Below are 19,970 nucleotides of genomic sequence, written 5' to 3' on the forward strand. Positions count from 1 at the left end.
TTTTAATACTTTCTCACCTCACCGATTAGCTCATAAATTCACTATTTATTTATTCTCATGAAAAAATTATATGTTTTTTGTCACTTTCCGATAGTTTGCCGTCTTTTCACATTTTGTCACTTTTCAGCAATTTTCTAGCAGTTTGTCATATTTTCAGTAGTTTTTTTGTAGTTGGTAGCCGCAAGAGTGTCCAACTGCCAAAAAATACTAAAAATATGGCGAAATACCATAAACCTGCTGAAAAGATGGTGAAATATCAGAAAATTGCTGAAAAGTGACAAAGTGCGAAAAGATGAAATTATTAAAAAGTGACGAAAAATTAGGGGTGGCAACGCGGGCCGACCCGCCCCAACCCGTCCTGTCCCGCCTAGACCCGCCCCATAAACAGGGCGGACCGGTCCGCCCCGCCAACTAAAATTGGTTCAAAATGCAAGCCCGTCCCGCTTTATGGCGGATTGGCAGGTTGGCGGGCTAGCCCGCTTCTTTTTTTTTTAAATAAAATTCATTAAAATTAACCAAAAAATAATAATTAAAAAATTAAATACAAATAAAAAATAGTCAAATTATAATATAATTTTTTTATTATTTTTTTTTAATTTTTAACTTCAATAAAATTGTTCAAAATAATATTTATCAATAGAATATCTTTATTTTAAAAATAAGTCACATAATTTGAGCATATATACGAAATTGTAAAATAAAATAAATAAAGTTAATAACTAAAAAAAAGAATAAAAACAAAAAATGAAAAAAAAGTGTTTAAAAATTCTATAATTATTAATTTTATAATAGTAATCACTATTTTATTTAATAAAAAAAAAGAAAAATAAAAATCTTCGGGCTGGCGAACCGGCCCGCCCGACTCCGCCAAAACCCGCCAATTTGGCGGTGCGGGTTTGGCGGTGCGGGTTTGGCGGGCTCCAAATCCTAACTCAACCCGCCTTTTTTAGCGGATTTAGAAGATCGGTCCGACGGGTTCGACCCGTTTTGCCACCTCTACAAAAAAATATGTTATTTTTTTTATGAAAATAAGTAAGTAGTGAATAAGTTAATCTATAAGAGTCATGAGACAAGAAAAATATTAAAACATTGAAAAAAAAAGTACAAAAAAAAACATATAAAAAATATGTAATTTCACCAAAAAAATTAACATGTCTTTCTCCATAAAAATATCATGACTTTTATTCAATTATACATGGTATATATATTACTGGAACATGTACGGTCAGGTATAGCCTAAACCTGGCCCGACTTCGATCCAACTTGTCTAAGATCCCGCATAGCTAAAAATTCGTCCTGAACAAATAAAGATGGAGTGAGTATTTATGAGTTTGGATAGTATTATTATTATTCTTAAACGACTGTTCAATCAACTAAAGTTGGTTAAATAAAAAGAGTATTTTGATGATGATCTTTGGTATTCATTGGATAAATTTAACCACTTACACACCTCTGCTTTTGTTGGCGAATTTTATTGGTGGAGTGAAGATTTGGCACTTGGTGGGGACGACAGACAGTGGTTGATACTTGATACAATGGGTCCAAAAACCTTTCATGTCATATATCAAATCTCATGGACCTACTTTATATGTGGGCCCACGTTTTCATTTCTATACGATGTTGATATTTATTTTTTATTTATATTATATTTTTTATAAACCTTTTTGATCGAACCATGTGCGGTGGATGGTGCATCATATGAGTCAAAGACGAAAGTGTAATCAAATGAAATCACCACGTGACTCATTTTAATTTCTATCTAGTTATTGTCTTAATTAGTGAGTAACAACTAATTAAAATAGTTTAATGAATTCAGTTTGTTCATTGTGTCATATTTATTTAAATAAACATAATTGACTTTATACATGCCTGTATTAAGTGTTTAATTAAATAATAATTAAGTTTTGTTGGAAATTATTATCAAATCAAGGTTAAGAAAATAGAGGGGTCACAACTAATTGAACAAGTAACAAAACTGTGGTTGGTATTTTTATTTTCTGGTTTATTTTTAATATCTTTTTAATTTTATAAGAAAAATGAAAAATAAAAACAAAATTTTACTGTTTTCATTTTTTTATAAAATTTAAAAAACAAAAAAAAACTAAAAATAAAAATAAAAAATAAAAACACAAACTAAACACACTATAACCCTGAATAACTTACTTTAGTGTATTTTAAAAAGAAAAAATATAGGAAGACAATAATTTTAGTGTATATAATAAAAGTAAAAAGAATATTTAGATCATATAATAAATACTCTTTTTGAATTCAAACAGAAATTAGAATTTGTCTCAGTGTCACATTGAGACCACCACCCTCCCGCTCTCTGCATATGATTTCACGTCTTTCACGGTCATTGTTTTCCATTCTCACCGGTTAACAACAAATGCCACCGCCGCCCAGACCACGATTCGACGCCGCCCTGCTCATCGCGGTCGGAGCATCCCCGTCGCGCACAAAGGTGGTTCAAGCCGACCAAACAACATCGAATCCCTCTACATGCCTTCCTTTCTTCCCTGTCGCGCACAAAAAAAGGTTCAGGTTGACCAAAGAGGATCAAATCCCTCCGCAGGCCTTCCTTTCTTTCTCGTCGCCGCAGCCACATTCGGTTACCGTGTAACCGGCAATTGTTCAATGCTGCACCCCCTGGATCTTGCCGCAGCGGGCACGGCTGAAGTCCCCGTTGGCACACTGTGGCAGGAAATCCAAGAATAGGAAGCCCCGTCGCGCAGCCCAGTGTTGAAGATATTAAGAAGGCGAGTGCTTTATTTCATGAATTTAGATGTTGGATGTTCAATTCACTAGGTATGTAGATGGTTATTTTAATTCTTAATTAGATGGTTATTTTGTTTGATTCAGTTTAATTATATACACTTGTTCATACCCTGCCCCAAAACACAAGCCATGCTCGATCAAGTTAATAGGCTCAATCTAGAAGATTAGCCTCTAACGCTCGTCCGACCTCCTCCAAGAGGTCGGGCTCGACGTAGGCAAGTAACCAACACTTATCCAAGTGAGTAACTGCCTCCTTAAATCTCGCATCCACTTCTAGAAGAGAGATCTCAACAACCCTAAGATAAAGGAAAGGTTATCCACCATCAGAAGTGGAATTACTTCAACGGTAGTTATTGGTTCATCCGTTATAAATACACTAACACACTCAGGTAAACAGGGACCCCAATACTCTAAACCTGCTTAACCCGGCCCCTTGCTAATTTAGATATCGAATTGTCTTGTAGGTACCACCCCCACCTATTCAAACACATACGCACAACTCGGACGGCGGCTCCCAAGCATGAACAAGTCGGAGACCACCGTCCTTCCGTGTTTGGGCTTTCACTTCAGAGTCCAATCATCCGGTTTCAGGTAAACCCCGGAACAACACTTAACAAATGTTGGATGGTTATTTTACTAGGTAGTCGGATGATTATTTTAATAACTATATGGATGATTGTTTGATGGCCGGTGATGGAACTTCTAACACCGGAGTGGTGGGATGATTGATGAGAATGTGGTAGCAGACGGTTTAAGAAGAGAAAAAAAATAAGGTGTTTGGATAAATTCTTTTGGTAAATTAAGATTGAGATAGTTAATTTGTTAAAATAACTCTTTGATTTTTTTTTCTTTATATTATAATCCATTATACACATTATCAAAATTTTTCATTGTCTTTTTAACGGAATTCTTTCAAAAATTACATTTTCCCTCACAGCTATTAATTAATCATTTTCCTTCAAAAGTAATCAACTTTTTTGTCAAAAAAAAAAAAAACAAAAGTATCTTGTGGCACCATTATTGGAATAGTGCTCACATACTTTCTATGATTAGTCCACAAAATTAGTAAAATCGTAAAATTAATAAAGTTCATAAGGTCACTAATTGAAGATGACACCTAATTAACCATAGATAGATATATTTGCCCAAAAGTGCTAAAAGGACCGGTAACGAGAAGATTAGAAAAATCAAAAAGTGCATAAATAGTTATCAACCACGAGATTAAAATATGTTTGCAAAGGACAACCAGACGGTGAAACTTGTAATAATAATAAATTAATAATACAATTAAATTGCGATAATATTACACGAATAACACATACAAATAAAATTACTAAAAAAATATTAGATGATTAATATTTTTTAATTAATATTAATTAGAGTAATACTACATATACACTAAAATTAGCCACCAAAATTAGTCATCAATATAAAATACATGTTAAAATATAAATACACATTAAAAATAAATTAAATTACATATATATTTATATACAAATATATTAGTAGTTAATTTTAGTAATTAATTTTAATATACAAATAGTATTTTTAAATTAATTAAGGCTCTACGTACGTAGTTGTACCGTTACAAAATAATATACAACATTAAAGAAAGATCGTAATTTGTATTATCGCAAAATATTATATATTATCATATCAATCGAAAACAAAATATAATGCCATAAGGACGTGTAACCACGTAGACATGGCTAATATTACAACTGTGTGTTCCCCACATCAAAATAATAATAAGTTATGCAAATAGTAGTGAATTACATCTCTATCGCATTGTTGTATATATATCTAAGCAATTAAAATATTGCAAATAATTGATGAGAATATAAAACAATTTATGTAATATACGTATATTGTTCTATGATGCATTTTGAATAACGTCATTACTAAGTGTTGATGGCATCCTTACTAAGAAATAATAGTGGCCAACTTGATGAGTGGCAAAAGAAAATTAGATTGCAAGTCGACAAATCTTTGAAAATGTTGATTTTGTCCATATCAAATAGACTTTAATTATGTATTTTATATTAATAATAATTAGATTTAGAGTCGCACAATATACATAAAAAATTAATATTATAAATTTTTATACAATATTTTTTAGATAATAAAGAATAAAATATGAATTTTTATTTTATAATTAGTTATAAAATAAGTTATATAACTCTCGAAGCATAAAATTAGTATTATTGTATTTGATTATTTGTAATTGAAAATTATTATTATAACAATTTACTGTTAATTACATTAACCGTTACTTTATTATGATTAAAATGCATAATGATATATAGTAAATTTAATTAATTAAGAGTATTGATTAAGAGAATATGTTTTTTTTTTTTATTGTAAAGAAAAATGCATAACACATGAAATTTTTTTAATGATTGTCATTTATTCAAAATAATTGACATGCTTCAATGATAATAAAAAAGTTTTTTTTTTAATAATTGTCACATATTCAAAATAGTTAACACTATACAAAAAAAATTTAATTATATGACATAGACTAATTTCACATTAATTTAATATTAATTTTTTATATAATAAAAATAGATAGATAGACGAGATTAACAAATTTTTTCACAATATCTCTTAATTTAATATGTTAAAATTAATTTTTTGTAAATCTAAATTTTATCTAAAAATTAATTATTAATTAACTAATATATTATTATATATACAAAATAAAATTTAAATTTTTATTTAAATAAATAAATGAGTTGAACCATTTAAATTGATTATTATGCCGATGGATGATCTAATTGGTTATCAGTGGAATAATTTGCCGTAATTTAAAATTAAATGATCCCAAAAATAGTTGACCAGATAAAATGTATCAAGACAAGTGTCTGCTAGCAAAGTGTATACATCAAGTAGACATTGAAAACAAAAAATTTTTAATGGTCACAAATTATTTAAATCCTATCACCGAAACGAACCTCCTCAATTTGGTTACGATTTTCTTTAGGAGCATAACCAGCTAAAAATAATTTGTTTGCTAGCCAAATCACCAGCGGCGGATCTTATTGAAAAACTCTAGATTGTAATTTACTAATTTTTTTTACCGAAGATATGGAGACTCGAATCCGCATCCTCTTAATTGAGTATGTGGAGATTATGCCATTTGAGCTATTGCTTCTTAGCAAAATTTGGAAAGATAGGAGACTCGAACCCGCTTAAAAAATTTGGAAAGATAGGAGACTCGAACTCCCAACCTCTTAATTGAATATGGAGAGTCTATGCCATTTGAGCTATTATTCATTGGCTAAAATTTAAAAAGATATGTGACTCGAACCCGCGACCTCTTAATTGAAAAACAGAAAAAGTGATATTTTAATATTAACTAAGATAAGACGCAATTTTATTTAACTCGTTACTTTTTGATTTGGATAAACCGATAAAGTATAATACTATAACCTATCTAGATGTTTTGTAACTAAAAAGTTATTTTTCGTTCACATTAATTCTATAATTTTATCTTGTTTTATTATTAATGGTAAAATTTTGTGAGTTCCATGGATAACAAAATTATATATATAAAAATTATTATTGTTATTAATTTTGGAATCTTCTTTTCATAAAATTAATTTTGTCTCATGGTTTTATATATTCGTTTTGAGAAATGGCAATTGATCATAAAAGGTAGACTGTAAAGATAAACATTTGCATTCACTGATGTGAAAATAAAGCATTGAAAAATCAAAATAAATATTTTTCTTGTTGGGATCCAAAAAACTTAAAAAGCTTTTGTTATTATCTTCTATTTTTAAAAGAAGACCTTGTAAAATTCGACTATATGATCATTATGTTTTGGTAATTAAACACTAAACACTATTAAAGATTTGTTTGAAAAGTTTCAAAAATTATTTTTTAAAATTTTTTATTTATAAAAAATTATATTAATGATATTTAGTATAACTTTTTAGATATGTTTTTAACTTTTTAAAAATTGATTAAAAATTTTTGAAAAATTAAAAAAAAAATTGACTTTTTTTATTTTTCAAAAATTATTTTATCATTCTTATTTATTACATAATTTTAAAATAAATACTTCTATAATAATTTTTTAAATACAAAATAATTTATTTATAAACTGATTTGAATATAAATTTTTATATTTTATTTTATTTTTTTAAAATTTTAAACTAACTCGTGTAGGAGAATGGATTTTCTTTGTTTTTTTTTAATAATTGTAAAAGTAAAATATGATCTTTTACTATTAATTTTATAAGTAGGACTAAAAAAATAAAAAAGAAAATAATAAATAATTAAAAATCACACTTTACACTTTTAATTTTTTTTGACAATTGAGAGGATCCATTTCCCTCGCGTAGTAAACTCCAAACCCATGTTGAGAAAGCGGACTTGGGCCACGTTTATTTTGGGCCCACAATGAAAACAACTTTCACAAATCAGTGCAAAAACCCGCATTACTTTGTCTTTCGTTTCCAGCGAGAACGTGTGTTCTTTTCAGAAATTCAGATCTCAAATTCGCGTTTGTCACCGTTACCCGCAGCGAGGAACCATACATCGCATTCTTTGGATTTTTCTGATCTGAATCTATCAGGTTCGCCATCACAAAAACACTCACTTCCTCACTCTTCTATCTTTCTCTTTCTCTCTCTCTCTCTATATATATATATAAGATTTTTTTTCATTTTTTGGTTTTGGTTTCGGTTTCCAGTTTACTCTCATTTGTTGATGTTTCTCATATCGATAACAACAATTATGATCTCGTAATAATCCACTTGCTTTTTGTTTTTAATTAATGTTAGGTTTGAAAATAAGATTATGCATGTCGATTTGTATTTTGCCAAACTCAGAGATGTAGCTTCGATTGAATCAGAATTTAAAAGCTCGTAGTACCATTGTTCATATGTTTGATCGCATAGCGGAGTGGATATCGCGTTAGACTCCGGATCTAAAGGTCGTGGGTTCGAATCCCACTGCGATCGTTCCATTCTTGGCAATGGCGTTTTCTTTTTTTTTTTTTTTCCCTTGAAGATCTTGAGTTTTCAGCTTGTTAATTTTGTTTTTTCAACCATATATGGTAATTCATGTTATATGTGTTGCATGTTGTTGCCATTATTTGCAACTACAGTTTAACAAAATAAGAAATATCACGAGAATTTTAAGATATGTGGTCATTGTTTGGCCTGTAACATTGTTTAGCTAATCAAACTTCAAAGCTTGGTACATTATGATGTAAATTTTATTTTTGGTAGTTGCAACCATAGTCTTAATAAGTAAATTTTGAAAAGCAGTGATAAGGACATTATATCTCTGCCACTGTTATCTACTATTTATAAATAGGGAACCATCTGATTGTAATTCATCATTAGTTTAAGGTTATATCACAAAGGAAATGTAATTTGTGTTGGGTCTAATTCATCTTGATCAATACCTTAGCTTGTTATTTAACATTCTTCTTTACATGCCTATAATTGTTGACTTACATAAATAGAGAAACACTTGAGAGAATCAAAAGTGCTCATGCAATTAATTAAGGTTGTCCATTCTGCATCAATTAGCTTATCTTAACTCTTGCCAATTATATCAATGAACTTATTATCTCAATTGGGGACTTTGGCAATAGAATGGTATGACTTTTTGTTCAGGAGTTGAAGAGGAAGCATAGCAACACCAGAAGGCATACCAATCCATGGTTGAGGATTGCATTGTAAAGGGGCTAAGTAGATTAACCTTCTAAACTCTACCATTGAGATTGATACTACTGTAGTTGAGTTGAGTTGTAAATGTATTATCTTTGTAAACTTTACGATTTTGATTATAGTAAGTGGCTTTAGAGAAATTGGAGTAGAAAAGAGAGAATTCAGATAGAAGAGAAGAAGAATGATATAGGAAGAAAGAGAGGTGTTATGACATTTTTCGTTTCTCATATTAATTAGTTAGTTGTTCAATACAACACTTGTCTTCTGTTTATATTATTTTTATATTATATCTAAGATCTAAAACTTATCTTTATTTTCTATTAATTGGGTTAGACCCAATTATATTCATTACGTACCGTTGAATATGTTTTATAATTATGATATTGGGATAAATAATTAACTTTTTCGTTTACTATTTTAAAAATCTCACTTACAAATAAAAGAAATATAATATTATTTGTTTGTTACATCAAAATCGATCTATACTTACAGATGCTTAGTAGTTAAAATTTTTAAAATTAGGGAATAAACTATTTTTAAAATTTTTGAAATTATTTACTTATTTTAAATTTTAAATCATAAATTTAAATATTAAATCATAATCTTAAAAACCATAAATTCTTCAAAAAAAGTTAAAAAAATAATTTTATAATAAATTTATCTAATATTGATTAAATAAATTATTCCTTATAATTATTCATTATTCTAATAGAGATATACATATGAATGCGTAATACTACCTATGATCATCACCATATATGCTAAAATATGATAACACTTATTTTAGTATTATTATGCTTACTGACATGTTTCAGAATATCAAATTTTATATGTTATATGATATGAATATTTTTTCAATATTTAAAATATGTATATTCAGCTAATGAATTATAGTTCAAATGATATAATTTTTCTATAATCACCTAAGAAGTCGCGGATTCAAGTCTCCCTATCTTTAATAAAAAAAAAAAAGTGGAAACTCAGGTGTAATCGACTTTACGTGGAGTTGATATTTCGTTAGATTATTTGATTGATTTGACTAAATTTTTATCTAACGATTCTTAGATATCAACTACACGTAAAGTCGATGTCATCTAAGTTTTTACCAAAAAAAAAAAACGCATACTCAAATGAAAGAAAATGTAAATCTCTAGGAATTTTGGGTGTATATTTAGTTTAGTATATTTTTATCATCCCTATAATTTATACTCTATGATTTATTTATGCTAATTAATAATCAAAATACATAGGACCATAAATATAAAAGTTTGTTTTCCAAATAAAAAATAGGACTGCCAAAATTACATTAAGCAAATACAGTAACAAAAAAAAATTACTAAGAAAGGAAAGAATCTTAACCTAATTTTATTTCAAATTAGTTATCGGCCCTTGTAGTCTTGTACTGATAAATTGATGGAATAATAAAATAAAATAAAATAATGAAATGTGAATCCGAGTCAGCAGAAAAAGAAACATCTGGAACCAACCAGAGAGCAGAGAAGAAGAAAAGAGCTTCCTACGCCATCTCCCAAAATATGCAAAATCCCATCTACACGGAACGGCTAAAAGAACATTCTAGAATTCCAAAAATATATTGAAAATTCAAAAACCCAAACCCATATATAAGCACTCTCCTCTCCAACCCCATAACGAACGTAAAAACCCTAATCTTCTTTCTCATTTTTGTAAGAACTTACATTCTCTCTTCTTTCTCATTTCTGTTCTGTGTGGCCGCGCCTCACATAACAAACCCTAGTCTTCAGATCTCTCGCATTCTCCTAGCTTCGTCAATCTACGATGGCCGGTAAGGGAGACGGACCTGCGATCGGAATCGATCTCGGAACTACGTACTCCTGCGTCGGAGTGTGGCAGCATGACCGTGTTGAGATCATCGCCAATGACCAAGGGAACAGGACAACTCCCTCCTACGTTGCTTTCACTGATTCCGAGCGTTTGATTGGTGATGCCGCTAAGAATCAGGTCGCCATGAACCCTATCAACACTGTTTTTGGTAAGATCTAAGTTCTGTTTTCTCAGCTGATATGGATCTGTTAGCTTATTGTCTAGTTAATTATGTTTCTTTCTCTTCGTCAATGTTAGATCTGAATTTGTGTACGAACTTACGTAGATCTATATGCTCTCTCATATTAACTGTTCATAAGTGATTTAATGAGTTAATCTGTAGTTGTAAAAGTTAGATGCTTGACTATTTATAACTTGTTTTCCAATGAGATATGCTTCCTAGTACAATGTACTTTTATTTGATTAATATTTCAGATTATTCTGGTTCTTGAGCTGATTAATATGTTTTGGTGAGTTATTATATGTTAAGCATGAAATTATTCTTAGTGTTAGACTTTCCAGTTGAACCACATAATTCGTCAAAATTCAACCCATATTCAAGTAGAATTAATTCAAGTAGAATTAATATTTAACAGAAAACTGAGAATCTGAGATTGTTGGATGTTTGTATAATTTTTAATATCACCTCGATGAATTTTGCTGTAATTGTTATGTAATATATTAGGGAATCCATTTTCGTAATTGTTTTATTCATTTTATTATGTCTCTGTTGCTTATTATCTGTTATTTCAATGCGTTGCAGATGCTAAGCGTTTGATTGGTAGAAGATTCACCGATGCCTCTGTTCAGAGCGACATCAAGCTATGGCCATTCAAGGTTATTGCCGGACCTGCTGACAAGCCCATGATTCAGGTCAACTACAAGGGTGAGGACAAGCAGTTCGCTGCTGAGGAGATTTCCTCCATGGTCCTCATGAAGATGCGTGAAATTGCCGAGGCTTATCTTGGTTCTACAGTGAAGAACGCTGTTGTCACAGTCCCTGCATACTTCAATGACTCCCAACGTCAGGCCACAAAGGACGCTGGAGTCATTGCTGGTCTCAATGTTATGCGTATTATCAATGAACCTACCGCTGCGGCCATTGCCTATGGTCTTGACAAGAAGGCCACCAGCGTCGGTGAGAAGAACGTGTTGATCTTTGACCTTGGTGGTGGTACCTTTGATGTCTCTCTTCTCACCATTGAAGAGGGTATCTTCGAAGTTAAGGCCACCGCTGGAGACACTCACCTTGGAGGCGAAGACTTTGACAACAGGATGGTTAACCACTTTGTTCAAGAGTTCAAGAGAAAGCACAAGAAGGACATCTCTGGTAACCCCAGAGCACTTAGGAGGTTGAGAACCGCTTGTGAGAGGGCGAAGAGAACCCTTTCATCAACTGCACAAACCACCATTGAGATTGATTCTCTCTATGAAGGTGTTGACTTCTACACCACCATTACCCGTGCTAGGTTCGAGGAGCTCAACATGGATCTCTTCAGGAAGTGTATGGAACCTGTTGAAAAGTGTTTGAGGGATGCAAAGATGGACAAGAGCACTGTCCATGACGTTGTCCTTGTTGGTGGTTCTACTAGGATCCCTAAGGTTCAGCAACTCTTGCAAGACTTCTTCAATGGGAAGGAGCTCTGCAAGAGCATCAACCCTGATGAGGCCGTTGCTTATGGTGCTGCTGTTCAGGCTGCGATCTTGAGTGGTGAGGGTAACGAGAAGGTTCAGGATCTCTTGCTTTTGGATGTCACTCCACTTTCCCTTGGTTTGGAAACTGCCGGTGGTGTCATGACCGTCCTCATTCCAAGGAACACGACCATCCCAACAAAGAAGGAGCAAGTATTCTCAACCTACTCAGACAACCAACCGGGTGTGTTGATACAAGTTTACGAGGGTGAGAGAGCTAGAACCAGGGATAACAACTTGTTGGGAAAATTCGAACTTTCTGGCATTCCTCCAGCACCTAGGGGTGTTCCTCAGATCACTGTCTGCTTCGATATTGATGCCAATGGTATCCTCAATGTCTCTGCTGAGGATAAAACCACCGGCCAGAAGAACAAGATCACAATCACCAACGACAAGGGAAGACTCTCTAAGGAAGAGATTGAGAAGATGGTTCAGGAGGCAGAGAAGTACAAGGCAGAGGATGAGGAACACAAAAAGAAGGTTGATGCTAAGAATGCTCTTGAGAATTATGCATACAACATGAGGAACACCATCAAGGATGAAAAGATTGCTTCTAAGCTCACTGCAGATGATAAGAAGAAGATTGAAGATGCAATTGACGGTTCCATTCAATGGTTGGATAGTAACCAGCTTGCTGAGGCGGATGAGTTTGAAGACAAGATGAAGGAGTTGGAGAGCATCTGTAACCCAATCATTGCAAAGATGTATCAAGGTGGAGCTGGTCCTGACATGGGTGCTGGTGCTATGGATGATGATGTTCCACCATCTGCTTCAAGCGGTGCTGGTCCTAAGATTGAGGAAGTTGATTAAATTTGGCGATCATTGCTAGATGTGTTTTGAGGTTTTCTTTGCAGGATGTATTGAACCCTTTTTATTTTTATTTTTTAAATTTCTCTTAAAGCATTTTGATGTCCTGCCACCTGGATGTCGTGGTGTTGAATGTTTATCCACGTTTTGGGTGGATACGAACTGTTGAAAATTTTTGGCGAAGGAACTAAGGAAGTGTATTTTTGTGACTATATCCTTTTTATCAAGTCCATTATTCACTGCACCTTATGTTTTATATTTTTATTTCCTATTATTTGGAAGTTGCCTTCGAAATTTTAGATGATTAGCCTTCAGCCATACCTAATGCTTATTATTTATAGCCCATTACTTTAAAGGTTAATTATCTAAGTGATGATGTTTTGTCATCATTTATTTGACATAGTTCCCTGAAAAATCTTAATAACTTGCTTACCTTCTGTGCACCAACGTATACGTATTGTGTAAATGGTTGTCTACTGTTAAGAGGATAATATTTATTATTAATTCCAATCGCGTACAAAGTTTGTAATTTGATTCAAACTATTGGAATATCTAAAATGTTGAAACATTTAAAATATTTTCAATACTAATAACGTTACAAATTATATTACAAAAGCTAAAGAAGCATCTCACAACTGATAGATGGCTGAATTTCTCATACTTTGTGAAGGATTATCCGCAACTATTACAGATGGATATCTCTGAGATGGCTGAATCTCATAATATAGATGTCTCCCTAACATCAACGCTAATTATCACAATTTTTTTAACGGTAAATATATTATTAAAAAGTAAATATTAGGTGACTAATTTTTTTATATTTATTTTAGATTAACTTAATATTATTTTTTTTTATAAAAATATGAGAGAAAAGGACAAATAGGTCCCTAATCTTTTGTCCTGCGGACATTTTTGTTCCTAACCATTGAAAAATACCTTTAAGTCCTGACCTTCACAAAATTTAGACGAATCAGTCCCTCCGTCCAAATGCCTCCGTCAGGGACTAATTCGTCCAAATGTCTCCGTCAGGGACTGATCCGTCTAAATTTTGTAAAAGTCAGGGATTTAAAAGTATTTTTCAATGATCAAGGACGAAAATGTCCGCAGGACAAAAGGTTAGGGACCTATTTGTCTTTTTCTCAAAATATTAATACCCTAACATTCTCCAAACAAAATTATGTGAGATGAAAAGAAATTTTGACAAGGTTGATATCTACTTGATTTAGTTGGATATAGAATTATTCTCACGGAATAATACAAGGTTATTTGTTTCTTTCCAACTAAAGTCACCGATTTTATAGGCAAGAAATCATAACTAGCTTGATCATACAAAATTGGAATTAGTTTTTGTAGAGAACATTAATTAATAACAAGATATATGCTTTATGCTGGTGATTCCTTTTAGAGCATGTTACTGTTGCCTTTTTGTCCTTGGCCACTTGTGCAATCACAAACAATCATATACAGTGAGACCGTCCATTACTCCATTCCAGGCTCCTTGTGTTCTTTCTCCTTGGAACTAAATATTTGTCGGTGCCACAAAAGAAGAAATAATTAAGGTTCATGGTGGATATGGCATTTTCTAGTGCTTCCTGAAAAAGCTGATTGTTGAAGAATGAAGAGGGATGTATAAGTGTATTTGGATCAAACTTTATCAAAATTATTTAGATACAATTCTAACAGAACATTGTTTTTAAAAATAATACGCATAAATGAATAATGCTTTTTTTTTAAATGTGATTTTGATATATGGAACTTGTGATCAAAAGCAGTTAATTGAGTCATGTATAGGAGTTAAATTGAATGTTAGTATGTTACTATCAAAAGTGATGGTGTGAGTTAAATTTTGGTAGATTATGTAGTTTATAATAAACGTAATCTTGCTAATTAAATGCAACATTGTTGTTCATGGATCTAAGTTTTGAATAATGCTTTGTGATGTAATCATTTGCTTTCATTTTCAAAAAGTTCAAGGCTGAATTTTCCTAATTACTTATATGATTAAATGGTTTTGGATGTATAATTAACAAATGATTAGACTAAAGAGGTGGTTTATGCTACTTACCATCTATGCTTCTTAAATTAACTGTGATAAAGTCAACTAACTAAAGCACTAACAACTTGACACCTCAGCAAGCTAGGCTAACCGTCATAACCAACTTGCTCTTACTAGAAACTAAACTGCTAACTAACTAATGAGTGAGGCTGAGTTTCTAATTACAGCTAACTAACCACTAACCGCCACTAATAACCGGTTTAACTAACATTCACTATTCAGTAATATGCTCTCTCAAGCTAGTGATTTTGACAATTGTAAAATCCTAGTTTAGATTGCAATCTAAAAAGTGATGAGAAATTTAGTTAGAAAACAAGCAATGTGATTTTTGGATGAGATGGATAGCTGGTTCATTTTTTCTTTTTGGTATCATATCTTGCACTACATGGTAGTTGCTCTCGATATATTTGGTACGTTAAATTTTTTACAAACAATTACTAATAAATATTTTTTGTTCAGTCTGCATTTTGGTGTGGTACATTGTGAAGTTTGATTAAGTAATTACTATTCAAATCAATTTGGTTTGACCGAGTGATCAGCTTAAGCGGACTAAAAAATTTTAATATGGAAGCAAAATGAGTGATATACTTTAACATGGTAATTTTTGGTGTTTTTTAAAATTGTGGGAGTATACAAATCGGAGGGTCGGATTTGTGTTTAAAAAGTTGAAAAAAATTTAGAATACACAAATCGGAGGGTCCGATTTGTGTTAAAAAATTGAAAAAACTCAGAGTACACAAATCGGACCATGCGAGTTGTTTGATTTTAAAATTTGCTTAAGAAATCGCATAGTCCGACCTGTGGTTGGGCAAATATGAATTTCAGAAGCTAGAAAACGGACTCTCCGAGTTGTTTGTTGTTGTCAATTTTTTTATGAAATGGAATATCAAACTCAATTTGGACCGTCCGTTTACTGATGGAGAACTCGCATGGTCCGGGTTGGGTAAATATGAATTTCAGAAGCTAGAAAACGAACCCTCCGAGTTATTTGTTGTTGCCAATTTTTTTATGAAATGGAATATCAAACGCAATTTGGACCGTCCCTTTACTGATGGAGAACTCGCATGGTCCGAGTTCTGTTCTACTGACACGACATGGCTGTGAAGCACCTGTATTTCCCATATCCGAGTTTAACACCACTTTTGTTTCCATGTTCAAATTAAAAAGTGGCTTAAGCGTTTGCTTAAACTAGTGTCAGGAATTCAAATTCCGCCTTGTGCATATAGTAAACCATTAGTTAGAGAAATTCTTTATGGAGATCAGATCCGCGACAAATTAGTTTTTGGTCTATCCAATCAAAGGATACCATGGGTAACCAAACCAAAAAGAGAATTACTACTCATAAATAAAATAAACCAAATAATATAAAACCTCTTAACAGGCTCATTCTGACAGCATAGGGTTTTGTGGCCCATCTTCATATTAATTTAGGGTTTACAAATGTGATGAGGCAATTAAGATGCAGACTCCAATAATTAATTAATTGATTGCCAAATGACAGTATCTTCATTTATTTAATTTGTTGATTATCATCAGAATAATAATAAGAGCAATGACAAAAAATATTGCTTCATCCTGAAATCTAATAATCACCAAGTCAAAACAAAAATCATGCAAGAAGAAAAAAATAAAATTCAACCAATGTCATGATTAAACTTCCAAAAACCGAAAGAGATGTGGTAGACTTTCAGATATGGAATCATTGTCCCTCCAAAATTGTCAGTAGAGTGAACCAACAAGAGTCATGGGGGGTGAAAATTGTGAAAACCCTCCCTTATTTGAAGGATCTTACATACATTTTATAAGCTTATAAAACTTTATATTATAACATGTTACATGTAATGACATAAATTGACATGTCACTTTCCTCTTATTTCTGACCCCATGTGAGTGTCTCTTGAAGGAAGAGACCCCCCAACCGTGAGCCAGCACAGATTCATGCTCATCTCCCTCCCTTGCCTGAAACAGTGTGAGGCGAATTTGGTAACTGTCTCAACATAGAAATATAAATAATAAAAGGTGAAAACTCATGTACAGTCGACTTCACGTGAAGTTGATAGTTGAGAGCCGTTAGATGATTTGACTAATTTGACTAAATTTTCATCTAATGACTTTTCGCTATCAACTTCATGTAAAATCAACTGCACTTGAGTTATCACCATAATAAAATATAGTAAAATTTCAGGTACAGTTAACTTCATGTGAAGTTGATAATTGAGAATTGTTAGATTACAATTTAGTCAAAGTTGTCAAATCATTTAACGACTCTCAACTATCAACTTCACATGAAGTTAACTGAGGTTTTATGTAAAATATTTAGTCGTCTAATTAAGAATCGCACTCACTTGACCTGATCTAACAAGATTTTTCTTTTTTACTATTTTTAGGACTTGAATGTGAGAATTTCGGTTAACATTTAAAAAGACCAAAATATCCATCATTTGGACTAATTTGGTTTTGATTGTTATATATTTTTTTGTAGCTCCTGGTTTTTATGAACCTCTCTACACTCCACAAAGTGGTATTTTATGGGTGAAGGGGATCTTTCTTTCACTTCTCACCATCTATTTGTTAATCTTTGTGATGGGACTAATCCATATGATATATGAGGGTGCTTAATCTTCTTAAGTGGAGTTAAAGCTAAAGGCTACTATTGGAGCTCATGCTTATGATTTGCAAGTGTTGCTTTCAATAAAGAAAGAGAAAGAGAGAAAGAATGTGCTTTTTGGTTGGCCCTTTTAGCATATTGGTGTTCTTTTGGGGGAGGCTTTAGCAATTTGCAACTAAGGTTTGTTGTTATTATGTCAAAGCTTTATTGGTAGGGAGGAGAATGTTATGTGGATAAAATAATAATATTACATTGAAACTCTAGTACTTGTATTCTCTCTGTTGAATTTGAGGTTTTGATTTGGTTGTATTTATAGTGCACATGTTCTGTTTGATGTTTTGTTTTCTCTGGATTGAGGTTTGAGGTAAGTTGCAAGAGTTGTTGTGTTTCAATGTGATTTTTTGAGGGTCAATAATGAAATCTTTGAGTAGTGTAGGTCTTGGTTTGAGCATTGTTTTCTGTTGCCTCTTGTTAGCTTTGGTAGCTGAAGTTTACTATTTGTTATGGTGGAAGAAGAGGATAACAACCAATAATAGAGAGATTGAGAATCATAACTATGGCAACCCTTTCAAAGAGCTTTTATATATGTTTTGTTGGAAGAAGCCATCACCATCAACATTATCATTATCATCATCATCTTTGAGGCACAATACAGGTTTCACTTGTTCTTCAATGAGTACCAGTGACACCCTTGTTCATGACCCTGAATCACAAACTAACAACAAAGAATTTCACTTCAAACCCTTTGGTGAAGATGCTGAGTACATGAGGCAACAAGAGCTATTAGGCCCTCCAAGATTCTTGTTCACAATAGTTGAAGAATCAAAGGAAGATTTAGAATCTGATGATGGAAAATCTAAGGGAAAAGGTTCAAGAGGTAGAAGCTTAGGTGATTTGCTTGTTGTGGAAACACCATATTTGACTCCTAATGCATCTCCATCATTCTTCACTCCTCCTTTCACTCCAAGTAGTCCTTACAACCAGCATGGATTCAATCCTCTTTTCGAGTCCACAACTGAATCCGAGTTTAATAGGATTAAGTCGTCACCTCCTCCAAAGTTCAAGTTCTTGCAAGAAGCAGAAGAGAAGCTTAGAAGAAAGTTACAAGAAGGTGAAAACAATAAGGGAAATAATAATGTAGATGAGGTTGATGATTGTTCCACGATGACAACCATTGTTGATAAGAAAACAGAAAGAGAGGTTAACAACCATTCTCATCATCATAATCATCATCATCATCATAATCTACCACAGCACCATTCAAGCTCTTCACAGGTACTTCCCTTAGCTTCTTGAATCTTTGACATATTTCCACAGGAAGAGACCATCTAACACCAAAGTTCTGTCAATCAAACTAGAGGGAGTTTCTCTTTTCTTTTTCTTTCTTTTTCTTTTTCTCATTAATCTCTCTAATTACATTGTGATGAATTCCACTTTGTTTTTAGATTTTGGAATTTGTTTCCTCCACTGTTGAGTTGTTTTGGGATGCAGTTAAAACTCAATCTGCTATGCCAGTTGTTCAATGTACTCTGAACGTTACAAAGTATTTTCTGCCCAGAAAAGGTTTAAAGGTGGGACTAATGCAATTGGGAAATTATGGGGTTGCTTTATTTTATTGAATTTCCATTTTCCTAATGTAGCTGACATTGTAATTACTAATATTATTGTTATTGTTATTATTATTAATATTTTTTTAGTGATCAGATGGCCCAACTCTTCCATTCATGTAGCTGTCTAAAGGACACTGATGGAATTGTTGCAGAGTCTTTGATATTTTTTCCCCTTCACTTTAATACAAGCTTGTGAATGAGACATATCTTATGCCAACATTGTCCAATGCTTGTCATGTTTTTCTGCTTCCTTGTCCTGAGTTTTGGCCACTAAACTTCTAAGATAAAAGTAATATCTACTAAGCTACTAAATTTGACACAAGTGATAAAAGATTAAAATGACAAAGTTACAAGGTATAGTCATTCATGTGTCTACTCTTAGTAGCTTAAGTTTTTAGTTTCATGACATAGTATCAAAAATTCTATAACCAAAAGGCCTAAAGTTCGATTCTTGTTAATTCCTAATAGAAAATTTTAGTACGAGACAAATGAAAAGAAGAAGAAAACTTATGCAAGTTTTACGCAAATCCAAAAGAGACGTGTTAGAAATATAGTTATTCATGTGTCTCCTCTTATTAACTAAAAGTTTTTGGAGAAGTAGTTTTATCTATCGCGCGATCAAAATCACCGAAGTATCAAGGATGAAATTGTAGTTTGAGACATTGAAAAATAGTTACATTATTACATACATGGTTAATGTGCACAATGCACAGGACTTAGGGTAGAACCACTTGAACTAAGTGACAAATTTGGTAAAAGAGAGACACTGCTTTTTGTGGCTTTTTGCTAAACAACAATGGGATGCAGTTGCCCCGTGAATATGTCGCGTGGGTCATGAACCGAAAGGTGCACCTCTCTCTCTAACCCCACCATCACATTGAAGAATCATCACA

General features: G+C 32.4%; 2 protein-coding genes, 1 long non-coding RNA gene and 1 other non-coding gene across 4 annotated transcripts; all 4 read left to right on the plus strand.

The window, feature by feature from the left end:
* The first annotated feature begins 7,217 nt into the window (after nt 1-7,217).
* On the plus strand, nt 7,218-8,775 carry LOC112798183 (uncharacterized). The gene is made up of 2 exons (XR_003818340.2): nt 7,218-7,357; nt 7,566-8,775. It is a non-coding gene; the product is annotated as an uncharacterized lncRNA (long non-coding RNA).
* TRNAR-CCG (transfer RNA arginine (anticodon CCG)) lies at nt 7,673-7,745 on the plus strand. The gene has a single exon. It is a non-coding gene; the product is annotated as a tRNA-Arg (tRNA).
* Nucleotides 8,776-9,310: 535 nt separating the features above from the next.
* On the plus strand, nt 9,311-13,015 carry LOC112798158 (heat shock cognate 70 kDa protein 2-like). Its single transcript, XM_025841363.3, has 2 exons — nt 9,311-10,473; nt 11,068-13,015. Exons 1-2 carry the CDS (start codon nt 10,260-10,262, stop codon nt 12,804-12,806), a joined length of 1,953 nt encoding a protein of 650 aa, XP_025697148.1. The 5' UTR covers nt 9,311-10,259; the 3' UTR covers nt 12,807-13,015.
* A 4,298-nt stretch (nt 13,016-17,313) lies between these two features.
* On the plus strand, nt 17,314-19,294 carry LOC140172866 (uncharacterized). Its single transcript, XM_072215637.1, has 2 exons — nt 17,314-18,742; nt 18,913-19,294. The coding sequence occupies exons 1-2, from the start codon at nt 17,882-17,884 to the stop codon at nt 19,084-19,086; spliced, it is 1,035 nt and encodes a 344-aa protein (XP_072071738.1). The 5' UTR covers nt 17,314-17,881; the 3' UTR covers nt 19,087-19,294.
* Nucleotides 19,295-19,970: the final 676 nt, after the last annotated feature.

Source organism: Arachis hypogaea, chromosome 14 (assembly GCF_003086295.3).
Source record: "Arachis hypogaea cultivar Tifrunner chromosome 14, arahy.Tifrunner.gnm2.J5K5, whole genome shotgun sequence".
NCBI lineage: Eukaryota > Viridiplantae > Streptophyta > Magnoliopsida > Fabales > Fabaceae > Arachis > Arachis hypogaea.